This window comes from Microcebus murinus, chromosome 20 (assembly GCF_040939455.1).
Source record: "Microcebus murinus isolate Inina chromosome 20, M.murinus_Inina_mat1.0, whole genome shotgun sequence".
In the NCBI taxonomy this organism is placed as follows: Eukaryota; Metazoa; Chordata; class Mammalia; order Primates; family Cheirogaleidae; genus Microcebus; species Microcebus murinus.
Genome location: NC_134123.1, coordinates 5,424,612 through 5,449,167, shown reverse-complemented (window position 1 = coordinate 5,449,167; position 24,556 = coordinate 5,424,612). Strand labels below are relative to the sequence as shown.

Here is a 24,556-nt window from a genome sequence, read left to right as displayed (position 1 = left end):
AGGCCAGAGCTCTGGAGCGAGCGGGGAGCACGCCGGGCTGTCACTTGGCGGTGGCTGCCGCGGGAGGAACAAGATGGAGAGCTTCCAAAAACAAGAGGGGCCCCCGCCAAGACCCAAGGAATCCTAAATTTAGTCCCTGGGGGAAGACGACCACGCCTGCTCAGCCGGGGCACCAGGAAGGCCCAGCATCCTTGGAAATGTCAACCAAACCCAACAGGCCCTCCCAGGGCACCTCCACCCCAAGCCCTGACTTCAAGATCACCCGGAGTCGGGAGGGGTGACGCGTGCACACGAGTCCAATCCCCAGCTCCCCAAGGGCTGCACATCCAGGAGGTGGTCAAGGCAAGTGAAGTATGTCCACTGGACAGGCGAGGAAACTGAGCCCCGAGGTGCAGTGGTGAGGCAGAACGGGCACAGGCAGCTCTCCGTTTGGATCAATACCCGTGTGACCTGGAAGAAGGCACTCTGTCGCTTAGAGCCTCATTCTTACCGTCTGCAAAATGGGAGAGAATGCCTTCTTCAAAAACTCTTGAAAAGACACAAATAGAATTTTAAAATGTATATGTGTATACACATATGCATGTATTATACATTCACACATACATGTAGACATATATGTATGAATGTTAAAAAGAGTCTCTCGGGCCGCACCCCACACATATATAGTCAACAGCTGTTGTTTATGCTGCTCAGTACCCCTCCCCCATCCTGAGGTGACAACACCCTGCTATTCCACCCCTCCCCCCAGCCCCTGTGACTGAGGCCAGCCTGGCCGGTTCCTGCAAGAGTTCTCAGACCCGACTGAATTAGTACCACCAGGAACTGAACCCAGGTTATTTATTTAATTTCCCCAAGTTATTCTGATACACACAGGCGGCCTTTGGAACAGCTGCCAGGAAAACTGAGCGGGCTCGGAGGCTGTGCTCAGAGAGGGCGCAACGCCCCCACCCCCGCCCGCCCTACCCGCGCCCCGGAAGCTGCACATCTGCAAAGGCTCCCGGATCCCCAAGGGCCGTCAGGGTGAGACCCTCGCCCAACCCTGAGCCAAGACGCAGAGTCCACAGGGAAAGCCCAGAGGGCAGGGAGCAGGCAGATGCTGGGGATCAGAGGGGTGGGGAAGAGCTCCAAACCCCGGCCTGCTGGGGGAGGGGCAGGGAACGTCCACCTGCCCACAGGACAACTTCCACATAACCAGGTCTCCACGGCAACCCTCCAGCTGGAGTAACTGAGCTACCTGGTGACCAGACAGGTGCAGTGGGGACACAAGTGGGATGGGGGTTGGGTGGTGCTGAGGGTAGAGATGGGGGGTGGGTTCCAGCAAAGAAAGAAATAACAAAGAACTTTCCATGGCAGGGAAGAGATTTCTGGAAAGGACTTTTCCTTCTTGGAGGGAATGATAGTTAATCATAGCAAGAGCAACTCTATTGAGCTCTTCTTCATCTATACCAGGCCACGTGGGTACACATGCAACATCTTACCCAATTCCTACACCAACCCCAAAAGGGAGATTCAACCGCTAGTCTCAGTCCACGGTCGGGGAGACTGAGGCCTCAGAAAGATTAGGGAAGTTGCCTCAGGTTGCACAACTGCTAGGTAACAGGCCCAGGACGCAAACTCATCTGAAGCCAGAGCCACCTCTCCTACCCTCTTCTGACCTCAGTACTCTCTGGGGTGGGCAGGGACTGGCCTCGGGTCCATCTCCGTCTGCCTCAGAGACTCCCTCAGGCCCCAGCTGTGCAGTGTCTGAGCTGGTTAAGAAGAGGAGCCATGGGGGTTCCATTTTTAGGATGGGCTATTTGGTGTGCAGAGGATTTCTGTTTCCCAGGGTGCCAGGGCAGATCGTCTGAGCCCCGCCCCCGAGCTAGGGCACAGAGGACAGGGGGGCAAACGACCCCCCCACCAGCCTGCCTGCCAGCCCCAAATAACTTATGGGGTTAATTGCAAAGTGGCCAACGTGGAAGCAACTTAGAAGTGGCATAGTCCAACTACCGGCCCCCTATTTTACAGACAGGATAACTGAAGCCCAAAGAGGGGAGGGGCTTATCGAAAGCACACAGCAAAGCAATTTCACTCTCTGAGTATTGACGGACGCCCACTCTATGTCAAGCACTGTGCTAGACAACCAAGGCCCAGGGGTTAATGACAATGCCCTTCTCCACCACCACAGAGTTGCCTGTCCCTTGGAGGTGAGCAAGAACTCAACTGCCACATGAATAAGTTGCTAAGGACCAATGATGACGGTGACCCAAGGAAGTGGCAGGAGCAGGTGTTACACACAGCGTGGAAGGAAACCGGTGCCGAGTGGGGCCTCCGCTGAGTCCTGAGGCTGAGCAGGGCAGAACCAAGGAGAGAGCACTGGGAAGCGGCTCAAGCAGTGTGTGCAAAGGCCCTGAGGTGGGAGCAGGACGGGCGGCTGGGACAGCGAGTAAGGGGAAGGGCGGTCAGGGACGAGAGGCAGGAAAGGGACAGGTCGTGTTCCGTCTGTGGACTAAGGGAAGGAATTGACATGTTCCTCTAAGGCACATGCCAAGTCACAGGGGAGACTCCGGTAGAACGCTGTGATCTCGTCGGGTGCTGTAAAATCAGCCTGGCTGAAATGTGAGGGCGAAGTCACAGGCCGCTGGAGGCCCCCAGCTGCAATACGACGGTGGCTTAGGACAAGACGGGGGCTGCGCCACGCCGTGGGCAAACCTGGGATTCACACAGTCACAGGTTGAGGGACCAGGGGGTCGGAGTGACCCGGGTTCCTGGCCTGAGCAACAGGTAGATGAGAATGTGCAGGGAAGGCAGCTGGGGCTGTGAGGGTGTGTGAGCGACAGCGAGTGAGCGGCGGAGGCACCCAGGTCTTCAGACTGCTCGGCCCCACCGCCCCCACCGCTGCACGCCGCCCGCCCTCTGCCCATCCCCTCCGCCCACGGGGCAGAGCGCGGCCCTGGCCTCTCAGTCCTGATCTCCAGAGGAAACCCGGGTCTGACGCTGGGAGGCTGCTGTCTCCGGTCCCAGGCCAGGCCCACGCCACTGACAGTCTCCAAGGCCTTGAAAGGGCCCTTCCGTCCACTGTCTGAGTCGGCCAGTCCGTGGGCAGCCCCCCAAGTCAGCCCCGGGGAGGAGATGCCCCGCGGACGGCGGACACTCGCACCCCCGAGTGTCTGCCGCGAGCCCGGCAAGGGCGAGCGCCGGCCTGCCCTCAGAGCCTCCCGGGGCCTGCGCCATGCCGCGCGGCCGCGGCTGCTCGGCTCCAGTGGCCTCGGCCACACTCCGCACTCAGCGCACGTCCCGGCTCTGCCGCCGGTACACACCCCAGACGGAAAGCCACGCTGACGGGCCTTGCGGCCACTCCGCACGTTCCAGACAGGAGTCCCACGCTGTTCTGCCTCCAAAGGCCACGCTTACTGCATGTGAGAGGAGTGACGGGCTGTCCTGTGCACCACCTGCTTCTGCGGGCCAGGCAGAGCTCAGGGCTTCACAGGCACTCCCGCGTCTACACAACAGCTCTAGGGGCCAAGTCCCACTTTTACTCTCGTTTTACAGACGAGGACACAGAAGCACAGAGAGGTTAAGGCACTTGTCCAAGGTCACAAGCTAATAAGTGGCAGAGCCAGCATCTGATCGGGCCTGGCTGTAGCTAGAGCAGTGTTTCTCATTCTTCATCATCCCCTGCCCCATACAGAGCCTATTTGGATATTTATTTTTCCTAATTACCCCAACCATGAAATTTTAACACCACAGACATTCTATGGATCTGTTTATATTCCACATATACATGAAACAAATAAGATTTTTCTTTTTTTTTTGCTAATCCAAACCCAATTTTTGCCTCCTTGAGGACAATATCCTCATTAAGAAGAGGTCTTGAGTGGAGGCCAGTGTTGTCCAACAGGAACAGAATACAAGCCATTTATGCAATTTTAAATTTTCTAGTAGTCACATGAAAAAATAAACAGGTGAAATTAAATTTTAAAATGCTATTTAAGCCAATTTATCCAAAATATTGACATTTCAAAATATTATCATTGCATGTGAAAAAATGATTATTAATAGGAAATTTAACATTCTTTTTTATCCGTCCACACTAAGCCCCTGCAGCCCCCGTGCATTCACACCCCGGACAGGCACACCTCACACGCGCAGCAGCCGCGCAGGACAGAGGGAGCCACGGCGGGCGACGCCACGGGCACTGACCACGGCAACGCCACGGGCACTGACCACGCCCGAGCAATGCGCCCATCCTCCCCAGACTTTCTCCCCCAAGGGATGCTTCGGGAGCCCCGCCCTCACAGCGGTGCCACCTAACAGGTCTCAGGACCTACTGTGGACAAGACATCACGCTAAGACGCTCAGAGGATGCACAAAGATGAATGAGAACTGGCCTCTGGCCTCAAGCAGCTTATAACCTAAGGAGGAGAAGGGGAGTGAAATATTGAGCAAACCTTACTGCACGCCAGGTCCTGAGTCCCCCCACCCATTATCTTTCTCTTTTTTTTTCTTTTTTAGAGACAGGGTCTCGCTCTATCACCCAGGCTGAGTGCGATGGCCTGATCATAGCTCAGCGCTCACTGAACTCCGAAGTTCAAGTGATCTTCCCATCTCAGCCTCCTCAGTAGCTGCAACTACAGGTACATGACACTACACAGCTAATTTTTTTGTTTGTTTTTTGTAGGGATAGGGTCTTGCTATGTTACCCAAGCTGGTCTGAAACTCCTAGGCTCAAGCAATCCTTCCACCTTTGCCTCCCAAAGTGCTAGGATTACAAGTGTGAGCCACCCCACCTGGTCCCACTATCTTCTAATCCTCATAGTCACCCTAGGAGATGGGTTCTATTGTCACCATCCAATATCTTGCCCAGGGCTCACCTATGGTCCCAGCTCAGAACAAAGGAGGTGTCAGGCTTCAGTGAGGGAGTGAGCGAACAGGGAGGGAGTGTGACAAGGAAGAAGACAGCAGAGTTCCAAGGATAAACAAGGAATGCGAGTACTTGCAGGGAATGCAGAAGTAATAGGCAGATTCCTGAGACAAGCAGAACCTCGGAGCTAGGGAAAGGAGGTAGGACTTCTGGGCGCTAAGATGCCTTAGCACGAAGCTCGTGCACTGGGCACGGTCTGAGAAGAGTCCAAGTTCAAGCACCTAGTCACGGAAAGGCACCCGCTGCCCAACCCATAGGCCATAATGCCAGTGGAATCCGCCTTCCCAAAATATTTATCAGAAAACTCTGGGCACCAGTCTCCGTTCTATAAACTTGGATGCCATTCCAAAGCTGAAACGATAGATCTCCCGGAGAACAAGATAAACTCTCCCTCACATTCTAAATAATGAAAGGGAGGCGGGGAAGAGAAGGAAATAAATCAACCTGCCCCAGCCTCCCGACTTAAAAGGGATTATGTTCAGCAGCGAGCGGGGCGCTGCGCCCTTATCGGGCAGGCGGCCGGGCAGGCGGCCTCGCTCCTCGGGGAAGGGCTGGACGAGCCTCGTCCACACGGCCAAACCCGTCCTCCTGAGTACGAGCAAGCACTACTTTTTTCCTGATTTCCAGGCGAGAAGAGTCCCTTCCACGAGCGAGCGGAGGTGAGCCGGGAGTGTGAGGAGCCAGGCGCACACGTCCCCACTCGCCTCGCGGCCCCACTTCCCCGCCCGCCCGGCGCTGCTCGCTCAGAGGCCGAGCAGAGAAGTCGAGGGAGGAGCTGGTCCGGGGTGAAGGACGCCGGCTGACTCCGGCAGGCACCAGGGACCAGGGACTTCATGGACTGAGTAAACGAGTAAGCGCTTGACATGGGTGATCTCGTTCAACACTCACGACAAGCCATGAGGCAGGCACTGCTGGCATCCCCAGCTCATCAATAGAAAAGCCGGCGTCATGTGACCGGTTAATGGCAGAGCCAGCTCTGTTCCAGGCTTCCTGTCTCCAGCTGGGCTCACGCTGGTGTGCTACCCCCAGTCTCTGTCCCCCCTGCCACACAGCCCAGGCTGAAGCCCAGCGCTGACCACCTCCCCTCCCTGCTCAGCACCCTTAGGCCTCTGCCGCCTGCAAACTAAGCCCGAAATCCCCAGGGAGGGTTAAGAGAAGGTGGGCGGAAGCGCAGTCCCTCCCCCCCAGCCCTCCCAGAGCTGTCCCATGTCACCCACTCCCAGCTTCAGAAATGCGGCCCAGCCTCTCAAACAGCCCATCCAAGAAGCGGGCTCTCTAGCATAATATTTTCCTCCCACAGAACGTGAGAATAAAGGGCTCTTTGCTTGTCTCCTGAAATAACTGGCTCTCACCATAAAGCAATCTTCTGCCTAGTAAAAATATTTCTGTAAAACTTGGTAACTCTATCTGCAGTCCTTTTTCTGAAAGTCAAAAATCTTGGAGAGTGAAATATGGCAGGGGCAGACTTTATGACAAGCTCATGAAGTCATGTCTACCCAAGACGTTCCCTCCTTAACGCTGTGATTAATTTGCTGTTAACCACAGGGACTTTGTGTCTTAATACACTCAAAGCAAAGCACCAGTTCACATTTCTACCAGAACAATACTCCCCACCCTGAACCTGGTGTCCAGCCAGGCGGGCAGCAGAGCCATGGCTGGCCTCAGGGGCTGGGAAGGACTTGGTTGATATCAGGGCACTCCTGCAAGGGGGAGTAATGCACCAGGGAGCTGTCACCTGTGGCCTGTCCGTGGCCAGGGAGGAGGCGCAGCTTATAAAATAAGTGAGGGGAGTCCCAAGATCAGAGTGTAAAAGCACTCGCTACTAGACCGAACTAACTCCCAGATACCTGGATGAGTCACTGAAATCTCCCTAGGGCAGTTTCCCATCTGCAGATGCAGAATTATCATCTCAGGGGAACTCCTGAGCAAACAAATGAGATGTCCCCTCTGAACCTCTCACCCACCAAACAGCAATTGAGCCCCTCTGGGTGTTGGCTAGGTCCCAAAGAGATGGAGATGAGCTTACTGGGAATCCTCCAGAACACAGCAGCAGCCCTAGCGGCCTTGAAGGGCCACCAAGTACATTCACAAAGTGCTTACTGCATACTGAGCCTTATGCGGCTGTGTGCATCATTTCATTTAATCCTTGAAACAACTCCAAGAGGTGGATGTTCTTTCTGTTCCTCATTTTACAGGTAAGGAAACTGAGTCCCACCATTCACCGGTCAGTATAAACCCAGGTCTGAAGCCCAGGCCCAGAGCTCTGTGTCCCCTTGAATTAGGAATTATTTACATCTTGAATAATGTAAGGAGGTAGGGGAAAAAAGCCATACAATCTAAGGCAAGAGCTCTTAACCTAGGGGCTGAGAGTGCCCTGAAATTGGAGTCAAGGATATAAGAGCATTTATCCGAGGAGAGAAACATTCAGTGGATTCCCACAAAAGTCTTGTCACTCATTGACCTATGATCACCAGAGAGGTTAGGAGCCTTAAAGGAAGGCTGTGACCCAGGTGGGCTGCATGGAGGAGGCGGAAAACCACCCGGGCTCTTCTGATCTGATGGCAGTGAGCAGTTCTCCCCAATAGTCAGCTACTTAACTACACACTCCCCCTGAAGCTGCTTCCCTCCTGGACTTTGCAGACACCAACAGGGGGAAAAACTCTAGCTTTGCCAGAAAAACAGTAGAGCCCCCCCTGGAGATCACACGCGGGTGTGAAGCACATATGTCAGGGGCACGGTGGGGTGGAGGGGAGAAGCACAACGACAGAAATGCACACCACGGATTAAAGCCAACTACAGCCAAAGCCCCCAGACGATCCAAATGCCCAGCGGGGGGTCAGTGCAATAGGAGGCGGCCCATGCTTACACCGGGAGGCTCCACAGCCACGAAGAACAATACGATTAAACCTACTGACTTACAATGATTCCCAGGATACACTGTTAAGTGAAAATAGCAAGGTGCAGAACCAGACGTACAACATGCATCTTAAGCTCAAAGAAAATATTTAAGGTCTATATCACTTTTTTATGGTTTCCATCTTGAACAAATTTTTCAATTAACCTACAAATACCAATGCTTCCCCATCTTATTGCCCAAGTAGCTCTTCTACTCTCTGCACCGGGACAAGCGTGCACGAACACAGAGCGTGGCCAGGAGCATCTCAGGGGTCCCGGAACAGCGGGCGTCTCTAAAGAGGGGCAGGAGGTGGAGGTGGGAAGAGGCTTCCGTGCACTCCCGTTAGTACTATTTTGGATTTTCTATTTTTTTCCCGCGTGCATGACTTAAAAAGCTGAGGACCCTTTATGAAGGGCAGGGGAGAAGCCGGCAGAGGCTCTCCTCAAAGGCACAAAGCAGCGTGGCTCTGGGACAAGGGGTAAGGATCGGAAAGGACGCCCTGACCTGTCCTGTGTGCCCTCTGGCCAAGCTGCTGGGCGCCGTGAGCCTCGCCCACCTGGCAAATTCTCCTAGCGCATCTGCAACACGCCAGGCGGTGCGACAGGCCGAGGACACAGCAGGGGGCCACTCAGAAGCTGCCCCGTGGCCTCTGCAGGCTGGCCTCAGTTTCCCCGTAGTAATAATACTGAACCTGGCCAGGTTTCTGTGAATAGTAACCCCCCCACTAGTCACTGCAAGGAAGGCTTTGCAAACCATAAAGCCCCGGATAAACACTGGCGGGAGAAAAGCTGGCCCCGATTTCAAATCTCCCACGCACTGACGCCCTGCGCTCAAGCAGAGGAGGTGCGGGAGGAGCTGGTCCAGGGCCCTGGGTGACGGAAGGCCTGTCTCCCGACTCCCAGCCATCACCGGCGGGTCAGCGCTTGACAGGGATGATCTCGTTTAATCCCCACGACAAGCCCCAGCTGCAGCCTCCAGCCCCAGCAGGGCTCTGCCTCCCAGTGCCCCAGACCAGAGCCAGGGCACCGAGTCCTCACCCACGAACTCCAGGAGAGCTGCCAAGCAGCACCTCCGGGGTCAAGAAGGCTAGACGGCCCTGATCTGGGCCGCCAGGAGAAGGTGCTCCAATCCACACAACCAGAAGGAAGACCGCTGTCATTCCCAGCCATGACTCAACCGTGACAGCGACAGCGGCCAGCCAGGACCGCAGCCCGCCAGGACCAAACAAAGCCACGCTCCAAGGAGCGTGCTCTGGGTAGCCGCCAACGAGGGTCGAGCCCGTGCTCCCTGGGGAGGGACAGCTTCCTTCCCACTGCCGTGGGGTGCGAACACCCCCCTCGCCCCTCCCAGGGTGGGGCTCGGCCCGCCACGCCACAGCACAGGAGCCGCTCCACGGCCCAGAGCTGCGCCGTCCAATGCAAGAGCCGCTCTCCTCGTGGGGCTATTTAAATTTACACTTAAATTCATTCAGATAAGAAAGAAATTAAAATTCGATTCCTGAGTTGCAGCAGACACACTCCAGTGCTCAGCAGCCACAGGTGGCCAGCAGCTCCCACACTGGACAGACAGACGCAGAGCATCCCGTCGTCAGAAAGTTCTGCTGGACAGCACAGGCCAGACGGCCTCCTAACATCTTCTTCCCGCCAGCTCCACAAGGAGGTACCTGGCAGCCCTTCAAAGAGAGGCCAGATGTCAGGGACTGTCGGGAAAGCTGGAAACCTGCCGCGGGTCTGAGCAGCCACAGCCACGGGGAAGTGGGAAGGGACGGACTGCTGACCCAGAGCTCACCACGAGCAGGGACTACGCTGGCTCCGCAGGGCCCTCATTTGACCCCACTGCTCTACGAAGGGGGGGCCATCCGCTGCTCAGCTCACCCCACCCCTGCATCCTCCCCCCCTTTGCCTCGGGGCTCAGGCAGCCCAGCTGTCACCCGGTGCCACAGACCTGGTGCAGCCCAAGGCTCTGCATTTTAAACAGCACCCAGGAGGTCCGGATGCAGGTGGTCCTCAGGCCACACCCTGAGTCCTTCCCTCCCCACACACCCCTGCAGCTACCTTCCCTCCCCACACACCCCTGCAGCTACCTTCCCTCCCCACACACCCCTCCAGCTACCTTCCCCGCCCCACACACCCCTCCAGCTACCTTCCCCGCCCCACACACCCCTGCAGCTACCTTCCCTCCCCACACCCCTGCAGCTACCTTCCCCGCCCCACACACCCCTCCAGCTACCTTCCCCGCCCCACACACCCCTCCAGCTACCTTCCCCGCCCCACACACCCCTCCAGCTACCTTTCCCGCCCCACACACCCCTCCAGCTACCTTCCCCGCCCCACATACCCCTCCAGCTACCTTCCCTCCCCACACACCCCTCCAGCTACCTTCCCCGCCTCACACACCCCTGCAGCTACCTTCCCTCCCCACACACCCCTGCAGCTACCTTCCCCGCCCCACACACCCCTCCAGCTACCTTCCCCGCCCCACACACCCCTCCAGCTACCTTCCCCGCCCCACACACCCCTCCAGCTACCTTTCCCGCCCCACACACCCCTGCAGCTACCTTCCCTCCCCACACACCCCTCCAGCTACCTTCCCTCCCCACACACCCCTCCAGCTACCTTCCCTCCCCACACACCCCTCCAGCTACCTTCCCCGCCCCACACACCCCTCCAGCTACCTTCCCCGCCCCACACACCCCTCCAGCTACCTTCCCTCCCCACACACCCCTCCAGCTACCTTCCCTCCCCACACACCCCTGCAGCTACCTTCCCTCCCCACACACCCCTCCAGCTACCTTCCCCGCCCCACACACCCCTCCAGCTACCTTCTCTCCCCACCCTTCCAGCGAAGCTTCTCCACAGCGTTGTCTGCATACCCTGCTTCTTCAACTCTTGTCATACTTAAAATGTACTGGCTTTTTGAAAAATACAAAAAGTAGTCATTTTTTTAAAATGTCAAACAATGTAGAAACATAAAACATGAAAAGTAAAATTCTCTACTCAGGGAAACAGTCTTTGACATTGTATATGTTTCCAGATCTTTCTCTATGCACCTGCAAACATACAGAGACACACGCCAAACACACTTTTGTGCCCTGCAGGAAACAGAACCACGGGCTCCTTACGGTTTGCACGTGCTCTGCTCGCTCAGCAGCATTTCGGGGTCTCCTTGCCGCCACCACGAGAGGTCCTGGCTCGCCCTGCTCTGACCAGTTGCAGAGAGCGCCATGAAAAGGTTCCTCCACTGTCAACTTGTTCCCTAGCAATGGATATTTGAATTGTCGCAGATTTCTCATTCTTTCAAATAATGCAGCCATGAATGTCACTGAAAGTCTGTGCCCTTGCTCACGTGCACGTTTCTCAGTCCCTAATGACCCACCCAAGTGTCCCCTCTGCTGTCACTTCACCCAGACAGCTCCTGCCAAACCCAGCTATGGCCACCAGGACCCTAAACCCAGCGGACTCCTCTCAGCAGCCGCCCCTCCGGGAGAGCTCACGCTCGCTGGCAGGCTACACCGACGGCCCGGAGAGGCCCGCTTGGCAGCACCATGCCCTAAACCTGCGCTGAAGCTATGGCGTGCTTTACGGAAGAAAACGTGTGGTTGCTAATTCCAGGCGCACAGCTTGGCAGCAGTTTCCACATTTTTATACTCTTGGGGAAGCCCGCCGCCACATAAATCTGACTACCCTGATACCGCCATACTGCGAGCAAGCCCAGGCTACCCACGAGGGGAGGCCATCCAGAAGAGAACTGAGGCCCCAGATATGCCTCCCAAGTGGCTGCTATCGCCAGGCCCTAGCTGTTTGAGCCACCCCAACTATGCCACCAGGAGCCATAGCCAAGCTGCCCCGCCAAGCTCTGCCCAAGCTGCATACTCTTAAGCAAGTCTTCACGTGATTAAGGAGTAAGTTCCAGAGTTGTATTCACAGCAGTAGAAACAAAGCACCCTCCTCCCCTCAGTACATTTCTGGGAGGAGGAAACAAAGGCCAACAGAGGTCACAACAGATACCCAATAGCTAAGCTGAGGCCACCCCCAGGCTCGCGGCTCCCATCCCAGTGCTCTGTCCTGTCCCCGAAGACACAGCCATGTCTTCCTCCCAAGACGTAGCTGCTGCTGTCCAGGCGCAGATGATGGCTTCCCAGGTGACAGGCCATGGGACGCCCCAAGGGACTCCTCATTCTCTTCATCCCCCATGCAAAGGGAGTGGGTCAGCAAGAAAGTACCCACGGCAGTCCCCGGGACAGCTGCCCAGCCAGAGTCAACAAAGCGAAAGGCTCTGAAGCCAAGAAAGAAAACCGGGGCACAGAAAGGTCAGGGAATTGCCCAGGGTCACACCGCTCGTGAGAATTAGCACTAGGGACCGCACCAGTGCTGTTCCGACAGTTTGAGCGTGACCTCCACATGTGTGGGTTTGAGTAGGTGTGTGTGTATACATACATATATATATATATTTTTTAACCAAAAAAGTTACACAAAATAATATTTATTCCTACTTACGTGATATTTTCTCATATTTTTGCTCTTTTCTATTTCTTTTTTTAAATGCTGGTCACAAATTGATTTCACGAGCCTTGAATGGGGTTGTAACACACAGTGTACAAAAACCCAAATTCCTCTACACTGATTTAAGACGGATCCAAACTCTGACCGGCCTGCACGTGCGCCGTGCTGGAGCAAGACTCCACTTGCAAGTGCCAGCGGTCCCGGGCAGGGTGGGGCCTCTCTGAAGCCTCCTTGGCCCTATGGGTAGAGGGGGATAACAACTCCCACCCCATAAGGTGCGCAAGAACTGGGCAGCGTGCCTGGCGTGGCGCGGCCCGCAGCAGACGCCACTGGCAGCAGCGACGCTGTTGCCGCCTCCTGGCTGGGCGCGGGGCACACAGTAGGCGGTTAATAGACGCGCTGCGCCTGCAGCCACAGAACACGGAGGACGGAGGCCGGGCCCAGGGCTGACCGAGGCGGCGGCTGCGTTGGGCGGCCCGTGCTGGGGGGCTGCTGCAAAGGCAACCTCGTCCGCCACGGGAGTTTTCTTCAGACACCATTTGGCCTTTGAAGGGGAAGGGAGGGTGAAGCCAGGAGGTCAAGGTCAGAAACTGCCTGCATGGAGGCTCCTCCTGGAAGGCAGGCGTGGGTGGGCGTGGCGCCACAGCCCACTACGTGGGGCCCTGAGTGGGGCCCGCAGCCCCGGCCTCCTGCAGCGGGAAACACCCGCAGGCCCCAGCCACCGGGAGGCTGCGGCCAGGGCAGCCGGGCCCGTCCATAACGGGGCTTGCTCGCCTCCACCCCGGGCCCGGCTCCTCAGGGACGCCACAGTCCTCACACGCAGGCCAGCCCGCCAGCCAGGACCACGCTTGCCGTGGCTGAGCGCCTCTCCTCCCTCCCCTCCCCCGGCCGGAAAGGAGAGAAGCTGGAACCCAGGAAGGCTGGCGCTGGGAGACGAGGACTCGCGGTGGCAGGGACCCACGGCAGCTCCCCCAGCCCCAAGGGACACTACCACAGCCCTGCCGGGGACACGCGTCTGCCCCTGCACCTCAGAGACGGCAGCGGCGGCCCGGCCTCTTTGCTCCAGAGGCGGGTTCATGAAAGACGGCATTTCCACAGATTGGGAGGGGAGCTCAGGCCTGTTTCCTAACAGGCCACAGACCCGGCCCAGGCCCAGCCCCGGGATTGAGGACTAGACCCCGGCCCCAAGTCGGACACCGAGAGTGCGTGCCGACTGTGCGCTGGTTGCGCGTGCTCCCTGGCCTTCGCCTGGAAGGCTTTCAACACGCCCTTGGTCACCTGGCTGCGTCCCCCTCATTCCTTGGGCCTCAACAACTCTAACGTCGCTCCCTAACTCGAAGTAGAATCCCCGCCTCTCTCCTTGCCCACGCCCGGCCCTTCCCCTCCACACACTGGGCACGCCTCCGCGTGCTCACCAGCGACACCAGGGAGCGCAGGAGGGCTGACGTCTGCTTTCTCCCCCAGTTTACTGAAATGAATGCCTTTCACCCTTAGAATAAGTCCACGAGGTAGGAACTGTTACTCCACCCATTCCACAGAAGTGAAAACTGAGGATGGGGGTGAGCCATCTCTTGGCCCGAAGGCCACCAAGCTGGGGAGAGGTGCACCTGGAACTCAGACCCAGGAAGTCTGACTCTGGGAGTTCTAGCCGAGCCTCTGGCACCTTCCACGTGCACATAGTGGTCTTCGGTGTAAAGTCACACGCCCCACATCGCTACCGTACTTACCCTACCTGCCGCCCCTCCCGCCCCGTCCGCCCGCCAAACTAAAACACACTGCCCACACTCCCAGGACTGGCCTTTGCCTGGGCTGCACCCTGCATCTCAGATACAGCCGGAACCCGCTCTCCTGGCTGGGCGCGTGCCTTCAACTAGCTGGGCCTCTCCTCCACGCCACAGGGCTCGTCTGCAGCCGCAGCAAGGGCTCGGCCAGGGAGCGCGTGCACCCAGGCGCACGACACACACTTGCACGCACTGCCGCCACCACTGACCCCACGTCTGCCACCGTCAGGATCGGCGCCCACAAGCCAGGGTGCTACAGGCCACATCCAGCCCTCCGAGTCGCCCAAAGATAGAGTTTTCTCAAAATGTTAATTGGTTGAAAATAATTTTTTTTAATTGTGGAGGTTTCACACAAGAATCCAGACGGCTGGATTCTCTCAATGATCAGATGAGGTGGCGAAGCCAAGGCTGTATCCAGACGCCTCCCCTCTGGACAAAGACCAAGCTCCCTACCTCGGCCGAGAAGGCCCCCAAACCTCTCTTCAGCCAACTGAACTCAGCAGCATCTCAAACAAACCGCCCTCTTCCCTCCGGGCCTCCCCGCCCCGCCCGGGGTCTACCAAATGCTCCGCTGCCCGCACACTCGCCGCCGCCTCTCCCCCATTCACGTTTGGGTCTCGGCCCCTCCGAGACACCTCTGCCCCGAGACGGGCCGGCCCTCCCCGTCTAGAACCGACGCTCAGAGTGCCCAGAGGGTCCCGGACCTTCCCTGAACAGCATCTTCATGGCTCAGTATCAATCTTCCCCCTAACTAAGAGCTCATCTAACTCACAAAGATCCAAAGTAAAATGTGAGCACATCAAACACAGCCACATGTTAAAAGAGGAATCTATCATGACAAGGATTTAGTTTTGGGGCGCAAAGAAGGTTGAACCCTAGAAGATCTAACAATGTAAGTCAAGCACACAAGTCTATCACATCAGCAAAGAATGAGCCGTTCCATCAACACCCCAACAGCATGTGACAAAGTTCGAAAATTATTGCTGATTTTATAAAATCTTAGCAAGCAAGGAGTTGAAGAAAGCTTTCTTAATTAGATAAACAACAAACATCATACTAAATGGCATTGAACAAAGTATAGGAGATTCTAACCAATGCAATAAGAGAAGAAAAACAGATGAGCGGCAACGATGAGAGTTTAGTTCCACTAACCCTGAATTCTGTGAGGCAAGAACTACGTCCTGGTCCTCACACTTTCTACACATCCTAAGCGCCGCACTTGGGCTCGAGAAGGCAGTCAAGTATTTCCGGAATGAACAACCACCCAGATGAGCTCTGATCCCTCGTATATGTTCTCAAAACAACCAGTACTTTTTTAAGCCACATATCACAACTTAAGTTGTACACTTTAGTTTATAAAAATATTTGTCTTTTCCTACTAGATTGTAAGTTCCATGAAAACAAGGACTGTATTTACAGACCAAATGTATACCCGGCCTGGAGCAGGCACTCAGCGCCCACTGCAGATGCGTGAATGGCCTGACCACGCCACATTCACCAGCTGCCAAATTATAACGATTTGATCCTATTTCTCAGCTGGAGAATCCGAAGCCCAGAGAAGGGCGGGAATGCCTTCAGCTGATGCCACGCCACCGTGAGCCACCCTGGGGCCCTCTGAAAGGCGTCAGCCACACGCAAGGCCACACAAACACAAACACACACACCACACACACACCACAGCCCACACAGCCCAACAAGTAAGGAAAGCGAAGCCCAGACCAACGCCCCATGCCCTCCGAACACACACACCCAGGACCCACGCCGGGGCGCGCGGCCGCGCTGAGGCTCAGAACGGCTTCGGTGGCAGGACCTGAGGCTTTCCGCCCAGGGCCCCGTGACTGCTGCCCACGTGGATAAACAGGCTCCTCTGCTTTCCCAGGAAGCTATCAAAGAATTACTTATGTCTCTGGAAGTGCTTGTTTATTGAAGGCTCCCCACCCCACCTGGGCTTGGCAGCGGCAGCATCACCAGGCTGCCCAGGCTGCCCTTCGGGGCGATCGGCCCGCCAGCCCGCAGGGGCTCGGCCATGCTTCATGCGGGGAGGCTGAAGCCATGAAGACGCAGGCAGCCTCCCAGGATAAACGGAGCAGGGTGACATCAAAGTCTTCCTTCCAGATTAAACAACTGAGGCCTTCAGCTATCCCTGGCGTTTCTTCCAGGATATTCTGGGCTCCTGCCTCAGTTCTCCCTCCGATGGAATGGCAGATATTTTGTTTGTGAGAGACTGAATTTTTTCCTTCCTCGAGGAGAGGAGAGAAGGAGGAGGAGGGAGAGGGAGGACGAGGGAGAGGGAGGAGGAGGGAGGAGGAGGGAGAGGGAGGAGGAGGGAGAGGGAGGAGGAGGGAGAGGGAGGAGGAGGGAGAGGGAGGAGGAGGGAGAGGGAGGAGGAGGGAGAGGGAGGAGGAGGGAGGAAGAGGGAGAGGGAGGAGGAGGGAGAGGGGAAGAGGGAGATAGGGAGGGGAAGGGAAAGAATGTCTGTGAGACAAGAGCCACTAAAGGAGCATGTGTGAGTGAGCAAGAGAGCGGGAAGTCAGGGAGGCAGCCGGAAGTGCCTGCTTTGGAATCCAACAAGCAACCTAAACATTCCGAAAGTTTCTAAAGCAAAGCCGGTTGTGAATCCACAGCCACTGCATGAGGCTGCAGGAATGACGAGCTGGGAGGATTCTGGGGCACCTGGCTCACCAGTGCGGGGGTGTCCCCGAGGGCCACTGCACTAGCCCCTGCCTGCAGGGCACCCTCACACCCCTTCCAGGTCTGGGAAGGCAACACAAGGTCGTCTTCCCTCAGCGCAGGCTCCCTGCCCTTCTGGGGCGGCGTGAGTTCTCTCTGGGGATGGCTTGTCACTGCCTCTTATCCCCTGGCCCTTGGGCAGCCACCCCTGCCCAGTCCTCCACACCCACCGCAGCGGAGCCTCTAGCCCAGCTGACCCCTCCGACACAGCACAGGGCTCCGACCCTTGCACACAGCTGGGGTGGCGCCCCAAGTCCCCGTATGGGCCACCAGGGCAGCACAGGGACTGTCCACCCTTCTCTACCTCACACCTGTCCAGAGGGACGGGTAGCTCAAACATGCCAGGAGCCCCCCACCGCCCCCCGTGTGGGGTTTCACAGGAAAACAGTCCCGGGAAGCCCTGCCAGTCCCCGCAGGCCGCAAAGCCACGTGGGGCCCACCTGACCCAGCTTCTCACGAGGCCTCCCCACGAACACAACCACCCCATCTTCCGGGGGCAGCGGCGAGCCTGGGCCGTCAGCTGCTCCCCCACAGCCTCCTCCTTGCTGGCTTCCCCACCCCTCGCAGCCGCCCCCCACGGCGCCCCCGCTCCTCCCAAGTGCCGTGCCCACAGGTGCCTGCGTGCCTGCGCTCCCCTGGAAGCCACAGACGGACGGGGACCACGTCACTCTCACACTCCACTACATCCCCAGCGCCTGGCACAGATAGGGACTTGTTAACTAATAATTAATAATAATCCATTATTGAGAATGATGCATTCATATTAACTAATTGAGCTGAGTGCCTAAAAGAAAAGGCCTGGTTCTGCTCTTCCACTCTGGACAGTGGGACCTGGAAAAAGATGGGCCCTAGGAGGAGTGAAGGGAGAAGCTGTGGGCAGAGGGGCTGGGGAGGTGGGGGCGGTGACCTAGTCCATCTTCCTCCCTCCCTGCCTCCCTCCTTCCAGACGCATGGCGAGCGTCTACTCCGTGCCCGGAGACCACAGCGAGAAGTGTTATTCAGAAAGCGACCCTTTTGTTGTCACACTTCAGCCCTGAAGCCCACATGGGGACAGTTTGGTCCCCGAGAGTGAGCTTCCTGGTACAAACAGAGCACTGTCCGTCCTTCCATCCCCACCGTCTCCTCCCTTCCGACATCCCCACTGGGCGAGGGGAGGAAACATCCCCCAAGCTCTAGCACCTTGCAGGACACACAGTGGATGCTTCCTGGATTCGCCTTTCCCTAGGTTTCCCACCGAAACGTGAATGCAGAGGGCGACGGATCCCGAACTCTGTCCCCTGCGCTCTAGGGGACAGATGGCACACACAGCCTGGCTGGGGGGATCCAGCCTCCTTTACAAAGAAGAAAAGTTTCAAAGGGAAGCCAAGACACTCCTCAAGCCTCTGCCAGAGATCACAGCACAAAGACAAATTAAAGCACTAAGAAGGGGACCTCTTTGCCCTGCCACCCACCCATCCTGAGGGACTCCGACCTGTTGAAAACCAGGCCGCCTGGTCCTCTGCCCAGCTCCAGCTCTCCCGGTCTCTGCTGCCCACTCCCCAGAGCACAGACAGCGCCAGGCCGGGCCATGGGTCTGGCCCTGGGTGCCTGCGGGCAGGCCCTCCATGGAGAACTCAGAAGCGCCAGCCAGCAGAGGCCCAAACGCCTGCACCCCGAGTCCGTCCCCAAAGCAAACCATCTTTTAATTCTGAAACACCAAATATTTATGCTCTACCTCAAATGTCAAGTCCACCTCCCAGCACATAGCTTTGAAACCACGTAAAGAAGCCTAACACTTTCCATATGGGGAAGACATGGGGCCTTTTAATTGTGCCAACTGGTATCATTCAAGGGTAATTCCCCTGGAATCCGCACTCGGGCAGCAGCTGGGCCAGCCTCCAAGCTTGTCACCCAGCCCCACACGTCCCCCCGGGCTCCAACAGGGCCTGCACCCTCCTAATCTTCCCCAAACATCAAAATGTACTAGGTGCCCCTAATCAAATTACCAAACCGCCTGGCAGCCGCCTTTGACCCAGAGGTGGGCTCGCCTGCACCACGACTCAGCCTATTTCTTGAGGCAGCTCTGCTACAAAGGAACAAGAGGGCAGCCCAGGGGGTGGGGAGGGGACTGCTTTAAATCTGGTTGTATGCATTCACATATGCACACACGTCCACACGCAGGTTCTGCCCCTCCAAGCGCTCTCCTACCTGATGCCTGCCTCCATTCTGCTATTCAATCCATCTATTACGCTTTTTATTCATTCGTTCTATTTTCCATGCCCGGCATTTCCAATTGATTTTCTTTTGTAAGTGCCTGTTGCAGCTTCATGTTTCCAGTATCTTTGAGATCACTGTGCTTAGTTTACCTCCAATTCTGTCTAGCACATTGTCCTTTGCCATGCGTGTTGCTCCGTTTACTGGTCTTCTTTCACGGTACTTGTACGCCTCCCATGAGCTCATGTTCCCTGGGACTCCACCATGTCCCCATGGAAAGGGCAGAAGCCCAGGCGTTAGCCTGTGTCCCTCCATGTGAGCCTGTCACGTAGGGGAAAGGGGCAGAGAGCCTCTGGTTTCATCATCCCGCCCCTACCCCTCCCTGCTTAGGGGCTCCATCTCCACCCCTACGAATGCCTCAGAGAACCTCCCAGTACCTTCCTTCCCAGGTTCCACTCTCTTTGAAGAGTTATCTGCCATAACCCTGCAAGGGATGAGACTCTTATTACACCCATTTTGCAGATGAGCTAATTGAGGTATACAAAGATCAAATGGCTTGCACAAGGCGACAACTAATCGTGACAGAGCCTGACTGCATTTATTTCTGTATTTAGGAGTACAGGCTTAGTTTAGTGCCAGTGCGGTCACCCTCTCACACCCCCGGACCTTGCACGCAACTTGGCCCCACCCAAACATTTACCAAGCTTCTCAGACCCTGTCGGGGAGGAGGCGGGCAGGCAGGAGCCACTCTCGCCTCTGCCTGCCCCAACCAGCTGATCTCAAAGCGTTCAGTAGCTGGCCAGCTGGTTGGAGCACCAACTCTCTAGGAATCAGTAAATGCAAGCCCCTCCGCGCCAACGCTCCAGTACAGGGCATCCGTCCCCACACACGGCCTCCTCGTCCTAGAAAGTGCTCCAGAGAGGGGGGACACAGTCCACACCAGCTGGCTGGCAGCTCTAGACGGTTATGGGGAAGATTAAGATAACATAAGCAAAGTGCTGCTCACATGCAGACACTCAATAAATAGTGTTATCGTTGCAGTAACAATAATGCCAGTTGGATGAGCCACTAATGTGTCCCCAGCCACCCTGGTGACAGGCCAGGCAAAGGAGTAGAGACAGATCCCCAAAACAGGCGTGGGGCTGGTTGGAGGACTTCTGCCAGCCCACCGGCCCCAGCAGCGCCCAGGCCCTCCCACATCTCGATGATTCCACGGGAGAACCTGCCAGCCACCTCAGAGCTGACGGCAACCAGGGAAACGCAGCCAGAGCCGGGGCCGCCCTGCCGTGGTGCTCAGCGTCCCAGCCTGTGGCACTCCACTCCACATTCACACGCACGTGCCGCTTTTCCCTGAATCCACTTGACATTGGACTGTCTCTTTCAACTTAGCTTCGTCCTAAGCAATAATATCTGTGAAATCACGGGTTGGATGTCCTAGTTATTTTTTTCCAGTAAAAACTAAAAAAAAAAAAAAAAAAAAAAATTGGTAACTCTGAAGAAATAGCTTCGAGGCCCCAACACTGTTGGGCTCCCGAGGGCGTGCGTGCTATGCCCACCCTGCAGCCCGGCCCGCCGCCCATCGGGGCCACGGCCGGTGAGAACCAGGCGTCCAGGTCCCGGTCACGGGAACAACTCCCAAGGAGGCAGAGGCTCCCCCCAACATCTTTGATGGCTGGGGCCCACTCTCCAGCCACCTGACACATGTCACGCCAGTGCCTCAGTGCCTCACATCTCCAAAAGTACTTTGAACAAACATAAATGACCCCTCAGCGTTTCTACGAGAGGGACGAGGGGGCGGCGAGCACACCCCATGCTGTCCTCAGCTGGGGGAAGAAACCAGGCAACAAAATTCCGTGACTTCACCAAAGCCACAGACTTAAGCGGGGCCCCCTCCCCACCCTCCCGCACTTCCCCCAATGGCAACTTTTACAGGCTCACATTCCTCTTGCTGGGAACACTACTATTTAATTAAAAACGACAGACTTTTGTTTTCCTCTCCTTCCTCCTCCCTCCCATCCTCCCAGACTGGATGCCAAGGAGACCCACCAAAAACATGCGGGTAACATTTGTTATGGCTTTGAAGATAAAAGTCAATTGAAGTAAGCCCTCGCAGTATTTCAAGTTTCCCCTCTAGCATGGAGCAAGCTGCCGGGCAGTTTAGGAAAGGGAAAAAAAAAAAGGGACTGCAAATAAATGTCATTCTGCAGGAATACTTTGTAAAAATAAACAGGCTGAAAAAAACCCAAAACTTGATTAATGGAAATCCACTCAGTTGGCCTCTGTCTGGAGCTGCAAGTGCATTTGTTCATATGGCTAAACTGGATCGTTTTCATTGGCCTTTAAATAAATAAGTAGATCAAAAACTAGAAATGGTCAGGGAAGAAGGGGAAGTTTGTAGTTCTGTTTTTAAAGGGCCTCAACGGCAGCGCCCCCCACCCACCAAGTTTTGACCTTTACTAAGGGACAGCAGCTCCAATTCCACCCCAGCCAGCAGATGAAGAGGAATGGAGAGGAGAAAGCCCCCAGCCAAGCAGTGGTGGCGGAGGGGCTAGGGGAGCGTCTCCACGACCCAGAGGTTACTTCCTACACACACAGGAGTCACTTTGTCCAAAGGCCCACCTCCCACCCGGCCCCTGCAAGTGACCTGCCAGGCCCTGTCACCCAAACACACACGCACATCTGAAGACTCCACTGGCCTCTCACCAGCCCACGGACAAGACCAAAGAACTAACCAGACCTAAGACTCAGTCTGTTCCCCCTCTAAGTTAAAAAAAAAAATTAAATGTCACATCAAAAAGTTGATTCATCCTTTGATCCTCAGCCTGCAAGAGTTCCACGCAGACCACCTGAAAGCCCGTGCAGAGCTCTGGAGCTCACAGGACATCTGTGAACACCAGTCCCAGGCCAGGAGCTGGGACTGGAGTTACTCAATCCCATCACACGAACTGCTCCTCTGGGAACAATTCCAGCCTTGGGGACCCATGGGGTGAAGGCTCAGGCTTGGGCCCAGGCTACAGCATAATGAGGCCTTCTCTCTCCTGTGGGCCAAGTAAGGGGTGTGCCAGATCTCATTGCCCTCCAAGCTCTGTCACCCCGAAGACAGCCTGCTCTACTGGGGTTCCTGGACAGACAGCACTAATGAATGCCACAGACAACTGGAACATACTCAGAGGCGATCACAAGATCCTGGGGCCAGTACAACCCTGCCCTCCCCCAGACACCCTGATACCTCCCCTTTCACCCTAGCCCCCCCCTCCAGCTCCACCTTTGAATGCTGGCTGCAGAAACATGGTAGAAGTCAGAGCAGGCCCCCAAGCCCCTCCAGCACAGCCAAGCTTCCCCATCAACTGGACCTGAACCACCTCCTCACCTAGGACCTCCCCCCCAGGCAGCCCTCTGCCCCCAGCTGGGCAGGAGACTGGTGTCAGCCTGCCTTTAGGTTCCCCAAGGGGGAGGAGGGGTGTACACCATCATGTTAAGGGATTTTTAGACCCTGAAGCTGTGCAGGAGAGTCTAAAAGTTGGGGTGAGTAGGTATGGAGACCCTACTCACTCCCTGGGGTGGGGTGGGGATCGTACCCGGGTGCCTGGGCCAACGGTGCCGGCCAACCGCAGCTGTCGGGGTCCTGAGACGCCGCCCGGGCAGCGCTGCCTCCCGATCCACTCCTCGATGCCCTTCCGAGCCCAGGCAGCACTCACGGCGAAGCTGTCACCTAGAGCGGGGACAACAAGAAGCCCCTGAGTCTGGCCCTGGGGCCAAAAGTTACCGGAGAGAGTGGAGGGGAGCAGTACGCGCGGCAGAGGGCGCAGGGCAAAGGCATCCGGGCTGGAAGGGGGTTCGAGATCTGAGACAGAATCCAAGAGAGGGAAGCAGGTTCAAAGAAGGGGGTTCAAAGAAGCCCCAAGAGCAAGGATCCAGAAGGGGGCAAGAGGGGCGAGCAGTACCCAGGAGGAGGGGCTTGGGGATCAGAGGAGGGAGCGCTGGAGGCCAGCACTGCGGAGGAGAGGGTTGCGGGTCAGGAGAGGGGGCGCAGGAGCCAAGACCTCGGGAGAAGGCTCTGGGGGCCAGAAAGAGGGGAGCAGGGTCTCGGGGAGGCGCTTGAGGGTATGAAAGGGGGCGCAGCGAGCGCGAAGGGCAGGGGCGCGGGAGAGGGTTGAGGGTCCGCGGTGGGAGCGCAGGACCGCGGGGAGTGGGCGGGAGGGGCAGAGGAGGGGGCTCGGAGGCCGCTCCGGGAGCACATTTAGGGCACTGGCGGCCGGAGTTGGGGGTGGAGGGTGGCCCTGGTGGCAAGATCCGGCGGGCTGGGCATTCGGCACGTCCGCGGCGCTTCCCCGCCCGTCCCCGGGGCCGCTGCCCCGCGCGCCCCTACCTTCTGGGCTCTCCCTGCGCTTGCACACGGCGGCTGCGGGCACCATCGCGCGGCGGCGGCGGGAGCCGGGAAGAAAGGAGAGGGAGAGAGTTAGCAACCGCGGGCTGCGGGCGGCGGGGCGGGGGCCGGCGCGCGGGCTGGGGCACTGACCCGGCTTGGAGTGAAGTTTCCCCATGCTGGGGGCGCGGGGGCGGCCCTAAGCCATGCGCCCGGCCCGCCGGCCCGCGCTTCGCCCGGCCCCTCCTCCCGGAGCAGTCCGCGAGCCGAGCGGAGCCGAGGCGGCGCCGGGACGCGCTCCTGCCGCCGTCGCCGCGGCCCGACTGACGCCCGGGCGCGCCGAGCCCCCAGCCCGCCGCCGCGGCCCGCGCCTCCCCGCGCGCCCATTGGCCGGCGGGCGCATCAAAGGCGAGGCGGCCGCGGCGCGGGCGGGGCCTGCGGGGGGCGGGGCTGCGGGGCGGGGCTGCGGGGCGGGGCTGAGCACCGCGTGTCCGCGGGCCGGGGCCGGGCCGGGCCGAGGCTCTGTCCAGGACGCCTACTGGGACAGACACGCTCTTGGGTTCTGCCTTTTGTGGACAGCCGGTCCCTCGCCAACAGTACTGCGCCTTCCCTCGAAGCGCGCCTGGCAGGACTTGAAGGCGCCAATTTACAGGTGGGGAAACTGAGGTCAGGAGAGGAGACCTGAGCTGCAGCGCGCCTGCTGCCCCGTGCATGGCGCTGTCTCCGTCTCCCCACCACCCGCCTTCTACAGAAAGTATTCATTACCCTCCCCGCGCCCCCTCCCTCCACGACCCCTCCAGCGTTTTATTTCGGAGTCCAGGAGAGGCCCCAGCGCACCCCGGGCCAGTGTGGGCCCAGCGCACTCCTGGCGGTGACAAGTGTCCAGAAGCCGAGTCAGCCAGTCGCTCGCATCTCCTGGTCCGCCGGGAGCCGTGGGTGCCGCCCGGGTCGGGCGCACTGCCAAGCTGCGCAGCCGGAAGGGGGTAACCGCGGGGCCTTTGATCTTCCCTGGCTTCCGCTCCCCTGCAGGTCGCCAGACCCCAGGGCTTGTTTGTTTTGTCTGGGGAGGTCTCTGCGGAGGGGAGGGCGACTTCAAGGGGTTCCACCCCACCTTCGTGGTTCTCGGAGAGGACGCCTGCTCTGCCGGGATGGCGGGCCTGTGTTAAGCTCATCCTGGTCCCTGGC

At 57.6% G+C, this 24,556-nt stretch overlaps 1 protein-coding gene across 1 annotated transcript in view; it reads right to left on the bottom strand.

The window, feature by feature from the left end:
- The window catches only part of NKD1 (NKD inhibitor of Wnt signaling pathway 1), an 81,457-nt gene extending 57,728 nt beyond the window's left edge, over window positions 1-23,729 (bottom strand). Inside the window, exons 1-3 of the mRNA XM_012788942.3 lie at window positions 23,525-23,729; window positions 23,375-23,407; window positions 22,584-22,717 (exon numbers count right to left, since the gene is read on the bottom strand). Of these exons, the coding sequence (XP_012644396.3) occupies window positions 22,584-22,717; window positions 23,375-23,407; window positions 23,525-23,549 (192 nt within the window). The 5' untranslated portion in view covers window positions 23,550-23,729. The remainder of the gene's footprint in view (window positions 1-22,583; window positions 22,718-23,374; window positions 23,408-23,524) is intronic.
- Window positions 23,730-24,556: the final 827 nt, after the last annotated feature.